The sequence below is a fragment of the Zeugodacus cucurbitae genome, chromosome 2 (genome assembly GCF_028554725.1).
Source record: "Zeugodacus cucurbitae isolate PBARC_wt_2022May chromosome 2, idZeuCucr1.2, whole genome shotgun sequence".
Lineage (NCBI taxonomy): Eukaryota > Metazoa > Arthropoda > Insecta > Diptera > Tephritidae > Zeugodacus > Zeugodacus cucurbitae.
Genome location: NC_071667.1, coordinates 44,148,736 through 44,167,556, shown reverse-complemented (window position 1 = coordinate 44,167,556; position 18,821 = coordinate 44,148,736). Strand labels below are relative to the sequence as shown.

The following is an 18,821-nucleotide window of genomic DNA, read 5'->3' as shown; positions in this document are numbered from 1 at the left end:
ACGTGAATTTTCCGAATAAAGTTGAACAATTTGTAAACGTTGTTCAGGCGTACGGTTTTCTTAAACTTCGCTTCTAATGTCTTCAACTGTTTTGAATCTGTTCCGAATTATCTAATTTGCTTAATACGGTGGTCATCTTGACAGTACCCTTCTTCGGGCGTCCGGAGCCAGCTTTGCGTTTTATAAACCCGGCCTTTGCATATTTTTGAAGGAAAGCACCGATAGTAGTCTTACTAAACTCTATTAGTTCATTAATTTTGAGTATACTTAAGTTGTGAGATCGCAATTCCAAAATTGCGGCTTTATCAATTTCATTAAATTTTGGACTTTTAGCAGTTTTCATTTCATTTGCAATGACTTGTAGACTCATTAAAAAAAATAAAAACGTATTCTTGTAGCTAAATAATGTACTTTGTATAATACTTACTTGTATAAGATAGTGTGATTTGTTAATATTACATTGATTTAAAGTCACTGCAAGTACGTTTTTTTTTGTTTTTTTTTTTGTTTTTTTGTCCGCTATTGTACATGTGATGCTCATTATATAAATATACTTTTTATATGCATTTTATTCTTAACATGGGTTAAATACTGTAATGATCTCAACACAATCTCAAGATTCCTCATAAAGCAAAATAAATTTTGCAAAACTAAAAATTGAAATTTCAAGTTCTCGAAAGTAGAACTAAATAATAATAGCAATTTTCCCTTGTTCATTACATAAAAACTGTTTTGCAAGCTCAGATTTCAATAATATTAGAAGTCAATCGATTATATATGAGATAAAAAGCTATGGTAGTGAATTCTTCTCTCATATTAATAAAATATCTGCGGAAGACCTCACATGATCCTTTTCCAATAACTAAATTAATGTCCCCCGCTCTTCAAAAATAAAACACCAATTACTTAAATATTTTATGACATATGTAGTTTAATGTTAATAATAATTTTAATTTTGATTTTATTTGGCTTCTTTTTTAAATTTGTCTCTGGCATTCTCTTTAATTGATATTCTCATTTGAATTTGTTTTGCAAGCTTAGAGATAAAAGCAGAGTCTTTCACTAAAAGCTAAGTACAATTAAAATCTTTACATATCTACAATAATTAGGATTACCTAAGCATAAATACATGTCTATATACTCTCTATTATATATTTACAATGGTCACAATTCAACTTCACATTTCTAATTCAACAAATAAAAGCAGCATTAAATTTTTAATCAATGACCTCGGTAAAAAAAATCAAAATTCAGCATGAAATTAATATTTCAACAATATTCGGTTGCATACATATTTACAATACACGGTTGCGTGTCTGAGAGTGCATAATTGAAAGCCCAATAAAGTTTTCATGTGTATTTGCTTTGCATCACTTTGATTTTATTTGTGGTAATAGGCATAACTATTTAGCAAAGCAAATCTAAGCATAATTGTACATTTATTTGTATTTGTAGCGCTGCTCCACCACTTTGATGAGATCACATTTTACAATGAGTCGACTCAAACCGTTAAGTTCACTACTCCAGCCATCCAGTGCTGCCAGAGTTGGATTTTATTTGTCCAATCTACTTTCAGTGCCGGCCATCTTCGTCGAGTGTTCGTCGCGCTTTTGATACTTTCGCATTTCTAATATTTGCAACAGTCGCTGTTGCATCTTGCAATTTTATGAGTGCGAGTGACTGAGATGGTGTGCGCCCAATGGATGGAAGTAGGGGCCGTATGGTGGATAGGGCACCGCGTGCGAGTAGAGCAGGCTGCTAGCATAGGCACCAGGTCCGAAACCGCCTCCCGCCGGTGGCGGTGGTATCGTCGGACTATTTACATCCATACCGGGATTCTGTTTCTTCCACTTGGTGCGGCGATTTTGGAACCAGATTTTCACCTAAAATTACATAAAAGTTGTTGAGTTAGAACTTTTCGCAGCCACAAAATATAGACTTATGTATTGTACATACAAAAATTTTAAAATGTTTACGAATTATTTGAATTTATAACAAGAACTAAAACTAAAATGTTGATGGAAAAGAATACATGGATAAAGGTTTATCGTCCAGGGTGTAAACCTTATTAGTATATTATTGATAATAAAGTATCCTACAGGGTAAGGATATTTATTTTTTCTCTTTACCTATTTTAGAGAGTTTCGAAATCATTTATGAATAAATATTTCAGATTAATGCCTACAAATGGCGCTTTTATAAGAGTAAAGCGTGGGTTGAATAAATGTCTCACCTGTGTTTCGGTTAGGCTGAGGCTCAGCGCTAAATTCAATCGCTCGCAAACGCTCAAATAACGGGTCGTTTTGAATTTGTTCTCCAGCGACACCAGTTGCTCATATGTGAAGGCGGTGCGAGCACGTCGTGGCTTTGAACCGCCACCGCTGCCGCCCTGTGACTTGCCATCACCATTGCGACTGCCACCCTTCTTTGAGTCCGTCTCACTGGCCGGATCATCAATGTCACTGCTCATGCCATCATCACACATGTCATCCTGATCCATGTCATTGAGGTCGTGAGCTGCAAAAAATAAGCAGAATAACTTAGTTTACGGAAAAACGTTTGAAAGAGAAAATTGTGTGCCTTGAAAAAATTGAAAAAAGTTAAGGAAACCCTTAAAATCATTACAAATCGCATAAACGAGACAATTAACATTTTGAAGGATATCAGCATTCGGTAGCTATCAATCATTCACGCCACCTAACTCCCCCACCGCCAACGCTATTAGACCCATTGTTAACTGTTGAGGGTGTTTGTCTGGGTGCTCAAAGCCATTATCCTTTCTCTTCTCTCACTTTGATGGCACCACGTTTGATGAAGGTGGAAATGCCGCAACTGGAAATGGTCATTTGATGAAATCAATCACCGGTGCGTTGCTCAATCACAACAATAACACAAATGCACTGACAGCAGAAACAAAAACAAAAGCCAAGAAAACAATTGCAATGATAGCAAAACAAACAACTCGGCAAGTACAAATACAGCAACAACAGCACAGCAGCAACACGAGTAGCATTACGGAATTAATTGGAAAAGCCAACACAAACAAATACGTAGACGCGCGCGCTCACACATTCGTATGGAATTAAAGTGCAAATTTGTGGATGTGTGTGCATTTATTTGTTTGAGCAAAGGCACACTTCCTACATGCCACAGTCGTCGTATGGCTATCTGTTGCCACATAAGGGTACACATGTACCTTTATCTCCTGCTGTTTGCGTGCATGTGTGTGTATAACATGCATACAGCGCTCATCCATAACAGTTATTTTTCGAGCTCATTCGCCACACCGGAACTTACCAATCAAAATTCAATTAAAACACTCATCTCGCTACAGGGCTCTCTCGTGTCCATTATTAGACATACATATAAATGTATATACATATGTACATGTGTTGGACTTTTGTGTACATTTGTTTGTGATGTTTGTAGCAGTGGGTGTTGCCCATCGCCATCATCTGCATCTGGCCGCTTCCGCTGCACCGTCTTTCAATTAAACACCGTTCATCAGTACTTTCATAAGAAGAATCGCTATTGATCCGGGTTGCTAACCGCTTGCTTTGTGCCTCCCATATGTACATTTATACATTTGTAATTGTATATTATGAGCATTTGTAGCACTTACTAAATAAGTATTATGCGATATGCTGGCATGGCGTATTGTTTACATACATGTGTAATGAATCGATTGCAAGCACTCTTGCCTACATACATATGAGTGTTCGAGTACGAAATAAATTTCTTCATTACAATATAATCACATAATTTTAGTTCGACAAGAGAGTATAATTTGAACACTCGATTTGATTACATGACCTGATTGTTTACCATTGATATGAAAATGTAATACTTCGATAATCGCTTATAATTATAATTTCTGGCTTCAAGATGCAATAGTGTTACGTAACATTTACAATTGACATAATATGGATACTAATTAAGAAATAACACATATTCAGTACATTGTAAAGATTCGGGTGAATTAATATTTATACCTAATCATAGTGCTTTTTGATCGAATTTATGTTCCGATTTGTGACAAGTGGCTTTTAACAAGTGATATTGTGACACAAACGTAAGAGGCCTTCAGACTTAGCAAGGCAACTGTAGCAGCAAATGAATTTCTCTAACATTTAGCTTTTAATTATTATTTTTAAGTTATTGGAATTGAATTGACAAACTGACAGCTTCACTTTTTTGATCTCAAACTCTTTTAGAGAGTGTTATAAAGTACCATAATTTTTTTTGAGTGGGAATTTAAGTTGATTCTCATTATGTAGGAGAAAACTAAATTGTTATTGATTGTATACATATGTATGTACTGTATATATGTATATATATATATATATATATATATATATATAGTATATAAGGGCAGAGTTAATTCCTTTTCCTTTCAACCGATTTCGTTAATTTTTCATCCGTGTCATCAGGGTGTCAAGAAAATAGGAGACCCCCTCCCAATTTTCAATTTTTTAAATCTAAGTGCAGCTTTCTTCTGCCATTTGTTCTGTAAAATTTAGTGTTTCTAATGTTTTTCGTTAGTGAGTTAACGCACTTTTAGTACATCTCCATATAATCTTTGAATGGGAGGTGGCCGTGGTTATTATCTGATTTTACCTATTTTTATGGTGTATTGTGAGGTACTTAAAGGAAGAGACTGCAGAAAGTTTAGTTTATATAGCTTTATTGGTTTGCGAGATATAAACCAAAACCTATTTGGGGGCGGGTCTACGCCCACTTCCTCAAAATCATTGCATCCAAATATGCATCTCCTTAATGTGATCCTTTGTTATTTTATTTATGGCTTAGTTCTGGCTCTTTATGTGTTTTCGGGTTTCGCCATTTTGTGGGCGTGGCAATGACCCGATTTTGCCCATTTTCGGAACATGCGTACCAAGTAGCGCCAAGATATCTTAATTTTTACGGACGGACAGACAGACATCCGGATATATAACCCAGATATAAGGTTTAGTTATATGACTTACGAACAACCGTTATGTGAACAAAACTATAATACTCTTTTAGCAACTCTGTTGCGAGAGTGTAATGATTGCCAATGTTTATAAGTGTGGAAAAGAAAAACTTTCACTTTTTAAGCAAAAATTGTATATGTCAAAAAAATAGAGAGCATACATTTATTTTAATTAGAAGAAGCCGTAAAAAATAAAAAATTCATTTTACAATGTTAAACATTTTTTTCAAATTTGAGAATAGAGATAATTCTCTCTCTATGACAGATTTGTGATCGGCAACGACCCAGTATAAGGTATAAGAGAAGGAGGTATGTATTATATGATTAATCAATTACATATACTTATGTTTCAGAACATAGCCTACGTACTCGCACTGCTATATTTGTTAAAGTTTTGATACAATTTTCCCATAAAATGTTAATAGAAACTCTGTTATGCTTGTTGAAAATGTTGACAATAAAATGAAGGATTGTTTTTGCAGGATATACCATATGTACATATGTATGTGCTAAAAATATGTTAACTAATTTAAGTCAATTTTTTAACTATTTTCTACCAATTATTTTGTAATTAATGTCATTTATTAAGCCTTATTAAAACAAACTTTTTTAGTCCACGAAAATTTGGCTCAAAAGATCTAATTTATTTACCAAAGAGACAGCATTAAATAATTGTACCCAAAATAATCTTAAGCTAAGAATAAAATTATAAAATATATTTCAAGAAGGAATTCAAAACGAATTCAAAATGCCAGCGTATTATAAGTTTGTCCCACATTCACACACTAATGATGGGGAAAAAAGTCATAATACATTTTCATACAAATTACTCAAGAAATTAAACCCTCATAAAACCGCTAATTCAAATAACAAGCACGACAACATTCATGCTACTATATTTAGTAGGCCGATTGAGGTCTTACTTCAGCTACACATTTCCCAGCCTGCTTAGGATAAGAAGAATGCGAAATTCCTGTTGTAAACTTTTCGTGTTAACAAATTAACTACACGACAAAACAATTTAAAATGCCAAAATAAACTGACAATCTGGCACGCAAAGCCCGGGGCAACGCACAACCCTTTGTTGTCATCAGACCTGCTCGTCGCCAGCCACCAGGCAAGTATATTCAAGAAGACGGCGCGAAACAAACAAATGCTCGGGTTTTACACAAATTACATGCCGTCGAAAATTGGATTGACGCAAATCAACTCATTCGTGGCAAATCGAAAAAGGGTGCGACGCGGCGCGACAGAGTTGCAACCGACTACGTTTGCCAAAGGATCACACTGTCCATCGAGTGGAAGATGGTTATAAGGAAAACTGTCAACCCTAATCAAAGTGTTTCTAAATTTTTTCACGGACAAAGCGCGCCAGAGCGATATCTCAAGGGTGTAAGGTGTGTTTTGGCAACAATTTCCTACATTATTATGCCAGTTTAAATCTTATTACTTCAGCGAATATCTGCTTAACTCCTGCCATCCGCAAATGTATTATAGAATATCGTTCATCACCGCAGAAGGAGAATGCATGAACAAATCTGGTAATTGGCCAACATCATTGGCCATATTTGCATGTAATTAGGTTAGGTGTAGGTGTGAGTATCGACTGTAGCGCCTAAAAGTAGGCAAACATACGCGCGCAAACACATACCCACTCACTACATATTAGACTCCACCTCGGGGAGCTGCTGCGGATAGAGTGCGACAGACTACCGAGGCAAATCGCCGCGTCAATGCAAACACTGCACTCAGTCGGCTACTGCATTAATAACAAAAACAAAAACACGACACATAACATCGACACACACAGACATAACATCGCGGTAATTAATCAGAAAATTAACATCAATGGTTCATTTAATATTTAAGGTTTGTTGACGGATACGGCTACCGCAACAATAACAGCAACAGCGTGAGTGAAATTAAAAGCAACAAGCAGCTGAGTGCAGTTGCAGTGATTTTTGTATTAACGGTGAGGTCCGCAGAGACTTACAGTAAATAGTAGTAAATCTTCTTTTGTTTCATCAGATTTCCGTTGTTCGTATTACCTTGTCTATTTATGGGTAAATGCAGAGCTACAAAGCAAACAGACTGTTTAAAATTTTTGTTGTTAAGTGGATATCTGACTCTGACTACCCAAGCAAAAGTTGATATAACGCTATAAGGGCAAAGGATGTGAGAAAACTATCCATTAATATCTCAAATAACCACAAACACTGAATGATGGACCTAAAAAATTGTTAGTCGAAAATTGAACTCGCTTAAGGGATTAGGTAGGTTTCAAAATTTGTAAAAAAATTGTCTTATTAAATAGTACAATATGTTGAAAGTTTTATCCAAAAATATCAAATTAATCCGATTAAAATGCTAAGAGATATACTCTTTGGAAATTCCGCAATCAGATCACGTCAGTTACAACATAAAACTTTAAACGCGTTTATCTCAAAACTCAATTTATAATGTCAGTGGACACGATATTTCTATAATTTTTATACACATCTTTGGAATAACATTATCTAGTTAATGAACACAGGATATTGTTTTAATTTCATTAAAATTTAGAAAATCGTAAATTTGTCTAAACAAATAATTTTTTTTTCTTCGTTAATTAATTAGATTTATCCATTTACTATCGAAATATTTTTGGATTATTGATTTTAGATGTTATGTTGATAATAAATTATGAAATCAGAAAAGTTTCAATTACAATTTATTGAAATGCAATTTCTTTTTAGGCGCCTGCTATACGTAATTGAACGTAATATATATTGAAAGTCTAGCAGTCGCGAAGTATTCACCCGTAATCCAACAATATCAATGTAGATCGCGATAAATATTGAACGTGTAGCACGTCCCTTAGAATACATTAGAATATATCGATGTTAGCTAAAAAAGGTCAACCACCAACTAAAGGTCCACTTTAAATAACTAATAATTAAGATGCTTTTCATTCAAATTAGAAGTTCTTCAATTTGGATAATATAACAGATACTAATTTTCATTCAATACTTATACACTAAAAGCTTGAGCATATGTATGTATTAAAATGCTTTGAATATGCTTATATAATAAGTGTTAAAATATTTGCATGTAATATTAAGTCAAATACATTAATTTGCGCTTCCATTAAATTAAGCAAAGCTATTAGTGTAATCAAAGCGGCATTCACTCGTATCTACACAGCCATTTATATACCGAATGCAATGAAATTTTAATGACAGACAAATTATGTTTGAGTTTTGTGAAATTTGCCACTTTATAAAATTGCCATAATTATAACAACAACAATTTAGAAAGCACGCACACACTTTTATTGTAGCGCAATTACACGAAAAGTGCTCACTTCAAAAGCTCTCGCACACATACATATGTACGTAGACATATCAAGTGCAGTTAAACAAGTTTAGGGGCGAAGCCCATAATGGAATGGCAGTTTATGGAAGTGTGCGTAATACAGACTACTATACCAAGAAGAATAGATTTGTATTGTGTGACAAACGTACACACATATGTATATGTTTACGAGGATACTTATGGCAGACTACATATGCACATACATAAATGAAGCACTTAAATTAGCTTGTAACGTTTTGTGATTGTGCGTCTTCGATCTTCGTCCTTGTGCTCCGTGTGAGTCATTGAAGTGCTACAGCAGCATTTAAGTTATTGGATACTGATAAACCAACACAGCAGCATAAACAAACATAACTTGCTGGAGCTCAACAAGGACACAAATGCTTGTGCACACATACATACACACCAATAAAGATATAGAATGTACAAAAGCTACGCACAGCCACAGCAAGTGGTACTCCATCCATAAACAAACATACACACATTTTAAGTCATAAACTTAATTATGAAATCAGAGTGTTAATTACCAGTACCATCGTATAATTCAAGCCAAACACAAACATAAAGACACCACACCACACATTTACGCACAGATTTTATCGTTGACAAAAAACAAACAAACAACAATTCGATGGAGATGATTGGTGGGTTGTTGGGGTTGCAGCGGTTGGCGGAAGCGGCGGTACCGTAAACAGTTACAAAGTTGCCTCCTGCAAGGCACGCCGTTGTCAGCGGAGGCTGATGCTGTGAAGCCGCAATGTGATACCTTCTCACAGCTTCCCCGTTATTATCGTTATAATCGCATTCACTCGTTGCGACAATTCTACCGACACACAAAATTACACAAACAACTACGTCTGTACATACTTATGGTCATATAAAAGTACATGCATACATAACTACCATATATACTTGAGCACAAATATACATATAAGGTAGTCCTCGGGGAGTATTTTCTGTCGCATTTTGGCATTTTCATAAAATTATAATTGCTTATAACAAACTTGATACTTTGCATAAATGCAGATTTAAAGGCGCAGTGAATATTTGATCCTGAATGGGATATGCAAATTAACGTCTGAAAGCGAATGGCGCATTCAAACATGAAATCCATTAATTAGTGGAGCAGGTATGTACATCAAGTTGTTTGCAAGAATGTAGCACCCCATATAATGAATTAAGAAAAGAAAGCAACACGGACGCATCTACATTTACTGTAACGATCATTAAAATATAGAACTTTGTGATTTCTAAAATTACCATTTAAAATGTATATATCGGCAAGGTTATTTAATATCATCTTTGAAAAATAGAAAATTTTAAAATAACGACCATGTGGTATCATGGTTTGATTTTATTTTGTTGTTATGATCCCCAATATGGTAGCACTAATATATATATATATATGTCTAGCCATTTGTGGAGTCTAAATCAATACGGATCTAGGATGAATCAAGAATCTAGTTCTCATAATAACTACCTTGTGGAATTGTGTGGATGGCTATGAAAATTGAAGCGAAGTTAGTCCTCAACGTATTTGGAATTGAATATCAATGAATACAATTTCAGACCAGATTAAGCATCGACTGAATTTTTGAACAATACCTACATACATTTATGTTTAAGGGGGTCAACCCTTGTGACGGCCTGTTCTTAAGTGATTGTTTAGATTTTTCTACGAAGAGTAAATAGATAGGGCTTTAAGTTATTATCATTTACTAAAATATATTTCGATAGTATAAATATGAATTTTAAGCTAAAAATATTGAGTAGAACAAGGGTTACAGCTTTCTGAACACCCCCGAATCGAAAAGACTGGGATAGCACTTCCTCCACGATTCCGGCTGTCTGGCTTATCGGAAACGTTTTAATCTGCAAGCTTAAATGTTTGGAATGCACTACGACCAAATGAAGAGAAATTGCCAAATTTGCCTTTTTGTAGTTTTTTTATATTTATAAAATAATAAATTTAGTGAAAGCCAAAAAAGTTTTTAACGAACCTTCATTTCAAGCATCGATGGATGAGTTGAGTAGTATAGAGTAACTGCGAAAGTAAACTGAGTGCAAAGCAGACGGCAGAATTTCGCAGCCATTTTACATTTTCAACAACCACCAACACAAATTACAATGGCGACGGCTCCCATACGCTGAGAGTGAGTGACTTAGCTCCGCTCCGGTAGACTACAAAAGCAGCCAAGCAACCACCCACAATTAAATGGTTGCTAGATTTTGGGGATGATTGCCATAGTTGCTAAAGAAAGAAATCCAAAACAGACACAAATAAAAACAAGCATTGAAGAATTTAAGCAAAATCAGTTTGAATATTGACGTGCAGGCTCGATATATCGATTGCTGACTGATTTTGTTCAACTTTTTGACGGAAGGTCTCTGCGCAGCCATCAATATTAACAAGTCCCCGTTGTCATGCGGAAAGTTGATCGAATCAACCCAATTATGTATAATATAATATACATGTGTATGCATGACACCTCAAAACAAGAGATTCATACACATATTTGCATATACGAGTATATTAGCATGTGGACGTATGTATGTTTTTACAACCGTATAACCGTAATCTGTAGCATAATAAATGTGCGTGCGCAATGCGCATGACAGACATTCAGCAACGCTCCAACATACATGTACTAGCATACAAAAGTCGCACGCTCACATACAAAGCGATGCGCATTCGCTTGAATACACAACCAGCAAGGACGTTTGGCCGGCAGTGGAGCGGCTGCTGGCACCGCCTGAGCAAATTGCACCAGCCAAACCCACAAACATGCCGAAGGACCAGCGAGCAATGCACGCCATTGTAGCAGACAGCCGTAGACAGCAATAGCGGCTGCAGCCATGTGCGCCTCACAGCCCCATTAAAACAACAACCGCAGTGACACTCGTTAAAGCGAATACAAAACTCTTATTGAGTCGCTAAATAAATGTGCGGTAATTAAGTACCTTGCTAATTAATGAGTCCAGTCGCTGCACTAACGGCGGCAGCAAAGTGTTAGCTAACAGCAGCAATAACAACAACAAGCAGAGTACAGTATTAGTAGCCACACTTCCCCAACTAAGTAGGTGGCGTGTGTGCGTGCGTATGAGTGAGTGGCTGTGTGACTGTGCCAGCTAGGGCTACATGTGCGCCTGTGGCTGTTTTGTTGTTTCTTTGTCCGCCATTGTTGTTAGCTGGAACAGGAGTGGGAGCAATATTGTAGGTACAGTAGCCTGCAATTTGCGTACTGCCCTCAGGGTCATTCGCTTGCTATGGCAGCGTTTCACCATAATTATCATTACCAGTGTACACATCATCGACATTGACAATGACAACAAAACACGACGACATGCACTGGCACAGTGGTTCAAAATGGTTACAGAATTAGTCTAAATAATTCCCATTGACTTCAAGAATTATTGCAATAAGAAGAAAGACCAAATGTAAAGAACTCGTTGTATTTTTAGTAAAATTGATCAGTCTCAACTTTAAATGAGCCAAAATGTTTTTTTTTTATGTGACGGCACATGAACTAAGATAGTAGAATTAGGAGAAAGAAAAAAAAAAACAATATTTGCTTTTGCTTTTTCAAGGTTTCTTGAACTTATGCTTGAAATGTAGAATATCGATAGCATTCTGTTTTACAGCGCTCTACAATTATACACATTTTCAAATTTCCCACTGATGTAGTCACTTAAGTTGTATTGTTAGAAAGCAGCAACTTTTAACCACAGTAATCCGACCAAGCGCAGCTGGAATAGAACTTATTGCGGCAGCAGCGTTAATGCCTACAGCAGTGCCAATAAAGTGCGCGATCCCTCCGCTACGCCTACCTGCCGTGGTCCAGCCGGCCGATCCACCTACATTGTGGCGCCTGTCCACAAACACAATGTTCATGTAATTTTGCTGCCTGATTTATTAGCAGTTATTTCGAGTGGTACGTTAACGACCATCGAGTTGAGTCAATTTGAGTGGCTGACTGGTGGAAGGCATGCCAGCAGCTGCCTCCTAGAGCTGGCGGGTGTCTGCAGACAGATTGCGGGTAGTGGGCGACAGTCATTCAGCCATTGATAGAGTTAATTGTGTTTTATTAACACAAACACGACGATAACGTGTTGATGATGATGGACGCCATTGTATTTATAATGTGTGTAGTTAGTTAATTTGCGTGGTACAAAGTGTGTGCATATGGAGTGAATGTGTGGAGGACGTATACGTAACTTTTGATAGGGTGTTTTGAGTGTGGGCGCTTGCCTGAAATTTCTATGTTATTAAATACCAAAGGACGTAGGATGAAAAATTTGGAGTGTCAGTAATCAAAATACTTTGCGCAGAACTATTTTCACTTCAAGAAAGAAATTGTTTTACCAGTTTATCTTAAATGCAAGCAACAAAAATATATTCACAATTGCCTGTTTATCACAGAATTTTCTTGTTTTCTTCTTCCACCCAGCACCATTGAAAATTAGTTGAAAGGTGGAATTAGAATTGAAAATAAGGACTTTATGCATGACTTAGCCTTAACAAGAAAATCTCGATTATACAGCTCCCTCGTAAACTACTCGCTATTACCTAAACCGATTTACAATTAGAATTTTATAAAATCCAAATCAAATCAAATCTAAAACAGAGTCACATAAATAAGTTTGAGTTTACTTGTTTCTCTGTATGTTGTATTAAAATTCATCAAGGAGTGTAATCTAAAATCGTTAAAACATAAAACGAATTTCCAATTAAAATATCAATCAAACCAAAACTCACTAGAGCATAGCTGAGTCACATACAAACACACATACATATGTATGTGAGAGCGGTGGCGGGTGAATTTTATACTTCATTCATTCATATTTGTGTGCATATAAATAGGCAGGCATGTAAGTATTTTCATGTGGGTATTTATATTTTTGCAATTTTCACAAATCGACATTTTTGAGAATACTCAGATTTGGTACAAAAAGGAAATGAAATTAAATAAACTGATTTTCAAAAAGGTGAATACGCAAGAGTGCCCAATACACTCACAATTTCAATAGAAAAACACACTTTGGTGCTCATAACCAGAAATGAAACGAAATGCTGATTTAAATGAAATGCATATATTTGTGTTGGTGAAATCTAAATGCATAGGCAAACGAAAACCTACACATAAACATAGACAACACCCCCGCAGTCAATCACCATTGAATGTAAAAACAAAGATGCTTCCGATGCTTAAAAAAAAGCCACAAAAACCATACAAATGAAATCAACGTGTTTGCTAGACTAAAAGCCCAGTCAGCAGCCTCAACACCCAGCACACATCACCCAGTAAAAGTGGCTGCCTTTGCCATATGCATAACTGAGTGTGTGGGTGAGAACGCGTTGCCAGAAATATTCTACCATGAAAGACTGAAGTGGAAATGTAGAAGAATTTTGCATTGATTTATTTAAAAATGCGATTTGTGTAAAAGCTGAACTTATTTTCCAAATAAAATGCTGCAATTTCAACTCAAACAAAAAATAAATTTGGAAGATTATTTTCACAACACTCTTTAAATAACATAATATAACTACTAGCAGTCAGTATAATTCAACATAATCTAGTGGTCTTGGAGGGTTTTACATAGAACATATCGCCTTGACTTTTTAATATAATGTATTTTAATCATAAATCCTTTACTAATTTTCCGTTTTATTTATTTCTTTCGTTTACGAAAATTTTATAATGCATGTCGTTACATACATATGCTTAGCATATTGCTTTTACAAAAACAGCATAATTTTCAATTTCTTTGTTTGAAATTCATCCAGTAACCAGTTACCTTTAAAAAAGTGAATCTTCATTTATCGCTTCAATACGAATCATCAGAAATATATGTGTGAATACATCGGATTCAATTATTCACTCGAAGTATACAATAATGCTGAACATGTGTTGATATATGGATATTATTTAATCAAAAGTTATTACACAGAATAATTTGCTTCAGAGAAAATTGTGCTATCAAAAATGGGGTTTCAAACCAAGCCGATGGTTTTGCCGAAGTTGGATAAAGTTAAGAATTAAATAGATTAAAAGTGTTTTTATAACTCACCTGACATGTCTTCACTGTGATCATCGTCGTGCATCTCATCATCACGATCCGCATTACTGCTACTCGAACCCCAACCGCGACCGTCATAATGACCAAGTGATCCAGTTCTGCCAGTAAATTTATTGGGGTCCAAAATATTCTCTACCGAGAACGCTAAACGTTTGGTTGCCTCCTTCTCCATTGAAGCATTTGTCGCCGAGGACGCCGTTGAGGCCGATGTTGGTACTGATCGTGTGAGATCAACCGGACAGGCCTATACATTTAATGAAAGAAAACGTTTTTTTATACAGCTCGAAACAATTTAGAAAACTAAAAAGCTAGATATATAGGCAAAACTAGTAAAAATAAAGGGAAAAGTAAATATAACATATACACTTATTTGTGACGCAACGGATTTCGATCAAACTTTGGCAAGAAGAGTCTGTCAAAAGTTTGTTGCCAGATATAAAGTCAAAAGACGTCGGACCAATTTATTGCATAGTTAGTGCGTACGTTTTCTTTTATCTTTTCTGCTTCAGTTGATCCGGTAGCTGGTGTCTAATTTTTCTGAAAAGACACCACTTCTCAAAGTTCGTAATATTTTGCAGAAAAGGAAACTTGCCGAGTTTAACTTAACGTAAATAACAAAACCCAGTATACTTGGTAACTCGAATATTACGTACAAAATTTTCGAAGAGAGGATCGATGAAGTCTCTCGATGGTTTCCAGCCACGTAGACAAATTGAAAATGCATATCTCCTCCTGGTAATTCTACTATTACGTACAAAATTTTCGAGGAGAGGATCGTTAAAGTCTTTCGATGGTTTTCAGGCATGTAGACAAATTGAAAATGTATGTCTCCCACACTCATAGAGGTAATCTAAATATCTCAAAACAAATAAAAATTTTTAACGAGAAGTGTAGAAATGGGAAATGTTTTTTAATTAAGCTTAAAACTTATTTATGTATACCATATAAACTTAATATCACTTCCTTGAAAGCTAAAAAATCGTTTAATTCGATCAATTTAAATCAAAGCAGCTGCACTAGCTTTGTGAATTCAACACCAACACTCAAGAAATGGGTACGGTCAAATCTCTTTTATATTTGTCACACAATAAAATTTCAGGAAATATTGATCTCAAAACTAGTTGATGCTATAGAAGACAAATTAACTATATTTTTTAGGAAGGGGACAAGTAAATTCCAATGGCTACGAATCGTTATTAACAACTAAGTTTTCATTCAAAAAATAATATATAATATTATAATAAAAGTCACCGTTGGCGTGCCATGTGATCCATCATTGCTATCTTCGTCATTACCATCCACATTCAGCTCCTCGCTGGTATCACTGCGTGCATAATTCGCCGCCGCGATTTGGCGTGATGTGGCCGCAGCTGCAGCTGCTGCCGCCGCCAGACCACCCAATTGTATTCGAAAGCCATAATCACTAAGATCCGCACGAGAATTCGGTGGCGGCAAACACAGGCCAGTCGCTGCGGCAGCCATTGAGGCAGCAGTGACGGCGGAAGAGGTACTCGACGTGGAAGCAGCTGAGCTCAAACCCACCGTGGAGCGAGCAGCTACAGCTTGTGCAGCAACCAGTTTAATCCTTTCCAGATCCATGTCATGTGGCGTTGTTAGTACTGATGGGGGACTACAGCTGGCCAATTGGGCGGTGTGTGGTACAGTATGCGGACCACTGAGCAGCATTGATGAGGGTGGTGTTGACAGTAGGTGATGTTGTTGTTGTTGCTGTGAGGAAAGTGAGCTGCTCCCATTGACTGACGAAACGCAGGCTGAACTGGAAGTTTGTTGTGCAGAATGTTGTTGTTGTTGCTGGTGCTGATGTTGCGGTTGCACGGGTGAGAGCAGTTGTGACTGTTCGGAATGCGGTTGAAGCGGTGATGTAGGTGGCGATAACGGTGAACTGGCTGGTGAAGGAAGACGTTGCAAATTCGAAATAGCTGGTATTGACGTCGGCAAACCGACCATATTTGATAATGGTGGACGTAGTGGATGAAAATCCGCTAATGGATGATGGGGATGTGAATGCGTGTGATTTCCTGGTGATTGTTGATGGAGATGGTGGTGTTGGTGGTGCTGATGCTGGTGTTGATGGTGGTGTTGCGCAGCGGCAGCGGCTAGAAATTGTGGATTTTGCAACAAATGTGGGTGTTGTTGCAACAAAACTGCATGTGGATGGGGCAATGGCTCAGGACGCTGAAGTTGGCATGATACGTCATTAAAATCGAGTGCTTTACGTAACGGCGGACTATGGTATGTAGTTGGTGGCGGTGAAAGCGAGCGACGACTGTTGGTCTCGTTGCTGCTACCGTTAGGGCCATTACCGTTAGTATTGTTGTTGCTAACACTACTACTATTATTATTGTTATTATTTGTGCATTTTTCTATATCAGCATGTTCAGATGAATCACTGGCTGCTGCAGTAGGACTCAAGCTATTCACCACATTTAGTTCCGTCATTTGCTTGAGACGCTCCAGCGAATAGCGTAGACTATCGCCATTTGCATTGGGTATTTTGCCGGCAGATGTCATGGATCCACTGTTACCGGCTATCCCACCAGTAGCTGGTAGGGATTGCTGGCTAATAATGAATTTTGGTATTTTTGGTGTCGACGAGGCTCCCGCAGTTGTAGATGTCGGTGTGACGGCACCGACGGCGTTAGTGCATGCGATCTCGGGTGATGTATTCGATTTGGGTGAATCAGGGTTGGAATTCGGACTCAGCTGGTCACCGACGGTATTCGCTTGCAAAGCTTCGGCACTTTTTGCAGGTGACTGGAGCATCACCATTTTGCCGGAGAGATTTGGAGACACTTTGAAATTATTTCACTTGATTTTATTAATTTTCAGTTATAGATAAATTTTTATTTGGTCTCTTTAGCACATAACACACACGATGTTTAGATGCACAATATTTTTTAGTCTTAACTAAACAGTTCAAAGTTCAAAATCGGGTTCCTTACACAACGCCTTCACTTGTTGTAATGGCGCTCGCGGACGCCTTGCAAACACTTTTATTACTTGCGACCGACACTATTAATTTGTATGCTGCGGGGGGCGACAATGGTCAACAAAACGCGTAAATCCAATCGACCAAACAGCGGAAGTATTTAACTGCTTATGAGCGACGAGCGATCGAGATCTTTAATTTCGGTCCGCGTCGCGTCGTTTAAGTACTTGTAACTCAGATAGCAGCCAATCGACTGTTACTGATTTCGCAGCGTATCCGCATCCGCGGTGCGTGTATTTAGCTTCAGATGTTTGCCACGCACCCCAGCCAGACTCACTCAAACACCAACGCGGACATCCACGAAGGGACGGCGGAGCGTGCTGTGGCACGTTAGACTCGTAACTTCATACTCTAAGGCAGAGGGTTACAGGGATTTCGACGCTCTGCCTGCTGTATCTTATGGGTCGGATGTTGTGTCACTCGGATTTGTTGTGCGGCGTTAATCTAATTGAGTTGCACAGTGGCTGGGTGTCTGCTAATGACAAACAAAGTGCTACTGAGCGGATGCTGAGCGCTGCTGCTAAACTCACCCAGTCATTCATGCTAGAAAGTGTAACGCTCATGTGCACAGTGACGGCGGCGGTGTTAGTCGCAGTAGTGGTGGTGAATCTTGCTGCATGTGAACGCCCTATTCGGGAAAACATCTGTTGCAGCGTTCCGATTGTTAGTGAGTATAAATTTGAGTGGTTTCTGTTGAGTGTGTACAAGCTCCGCCCCGCTCAGCTAATGGAAAGAGCGTTTTACTTTTTTGATAGTTTTTCATGTATCCACTAGATGAAATACAGATTTATTTATTTCTATGCAGACTGCCATATGCGGCATCTTTTGGCACACCGTAACTACTCTCGGTACTTAAGTTTAAAGGATCAGTATCACAATCTAATGATTTAATTTGTTTTCCCCTCGTTAGCAAATGTAATGGTGTGTTCCGAGGCGACTTTTCATTTTTTTGCATACGTCACTTTGCACGCCATTGCCCTACAACATGCCAGTGTATGTGTCTGTGATTTGTAGGGAGCCCATTATGTGAAGAACTCCATCACTTTGCCTTTGTGCGAGAACCTCCAATTTCCCACGAGAGTCCTGCAGAGGAGAACATCAGAGAGTGGATATGCGAAATTGTTTGTAGGAAGTTTTGCGTTTTACACCCACTACTTACGACCACCCCAGCGCCTACGTTTCTATGCGCCTGCTTTGAGGGATGTGAGTAATTGTCAAATTATTTAGCGAAAAATTTGTTTGTTTAAACGCATGGTTGCACGGCAAATGGATTTCTCGGTTTTGTTTTAAAGCACTTGCCGAGTTGCCTGTGATATTTGTTTTTTCTGTTGTTGTTGTTGTTCCTTTTTGTTGTTTCGTTTTTCATTGACTTGTTTTTTGCTACGCACACAATGTTGCCCAGCATAT

The 18,821-nt window shown here is 37.4% G+C and overlaps 1 protein-coding gene across 1 annotated transcript; it reads right to left on the bottom strand.

Moving 5' to 3' along the window:
- Nucleotides 1-934: 934 nt before the first annotated feature.
- LOC105219444 (homeobox protein slou) lies at nt 935-18,177 on the bottom strand. Its single transcript, XM_029045055.2, has 4 exons — nt 15,656-18,177; nt 14,396-14,648; nt 2,234-2,517; nt 935-1,883 (listed from the first exon to the last, which is right to left on the bottom strand). The coding sequence occupies exons 1-4, from the start codon at nt 17,192-17,194 to the stop codon at nt 1,665-1,667; spliced, it is 2,295 nt and encodes a 764-aa protein (XP_028900888.2). The 5' UTR covers nt 17,195-18,177; the 3' UTR covers nt 935-1,664.
- Between the last annotated feature and the right edge of the window lie 644 nt (nt 18,178-18,821).

Bases quoted from the DNA above. Each gene is read 5' to 3' on its own strand.
- LOC105219444 (XM_029045055.2), bottom strand. From the start codon at position 17,194: ATGGTGATGCTCCAGTCACCTGCAAAAAGTGCCGAAGCTTTGCAAGCG. The intron at 2,518-14,395 runs GTGAGTTATAAA...TATTTTTTGCAG, and splicing joins TCACAGTGAAGACATGTCAG to CTCACGACCTCAATGACATG. The intron at 1,884-2,233 runs GTGAGACATTTA...ATGTAATTTTAG, and splicing joins TCAGCCTAACCGAAACACAG to GTGAAAATCTGGTTCCAAAA.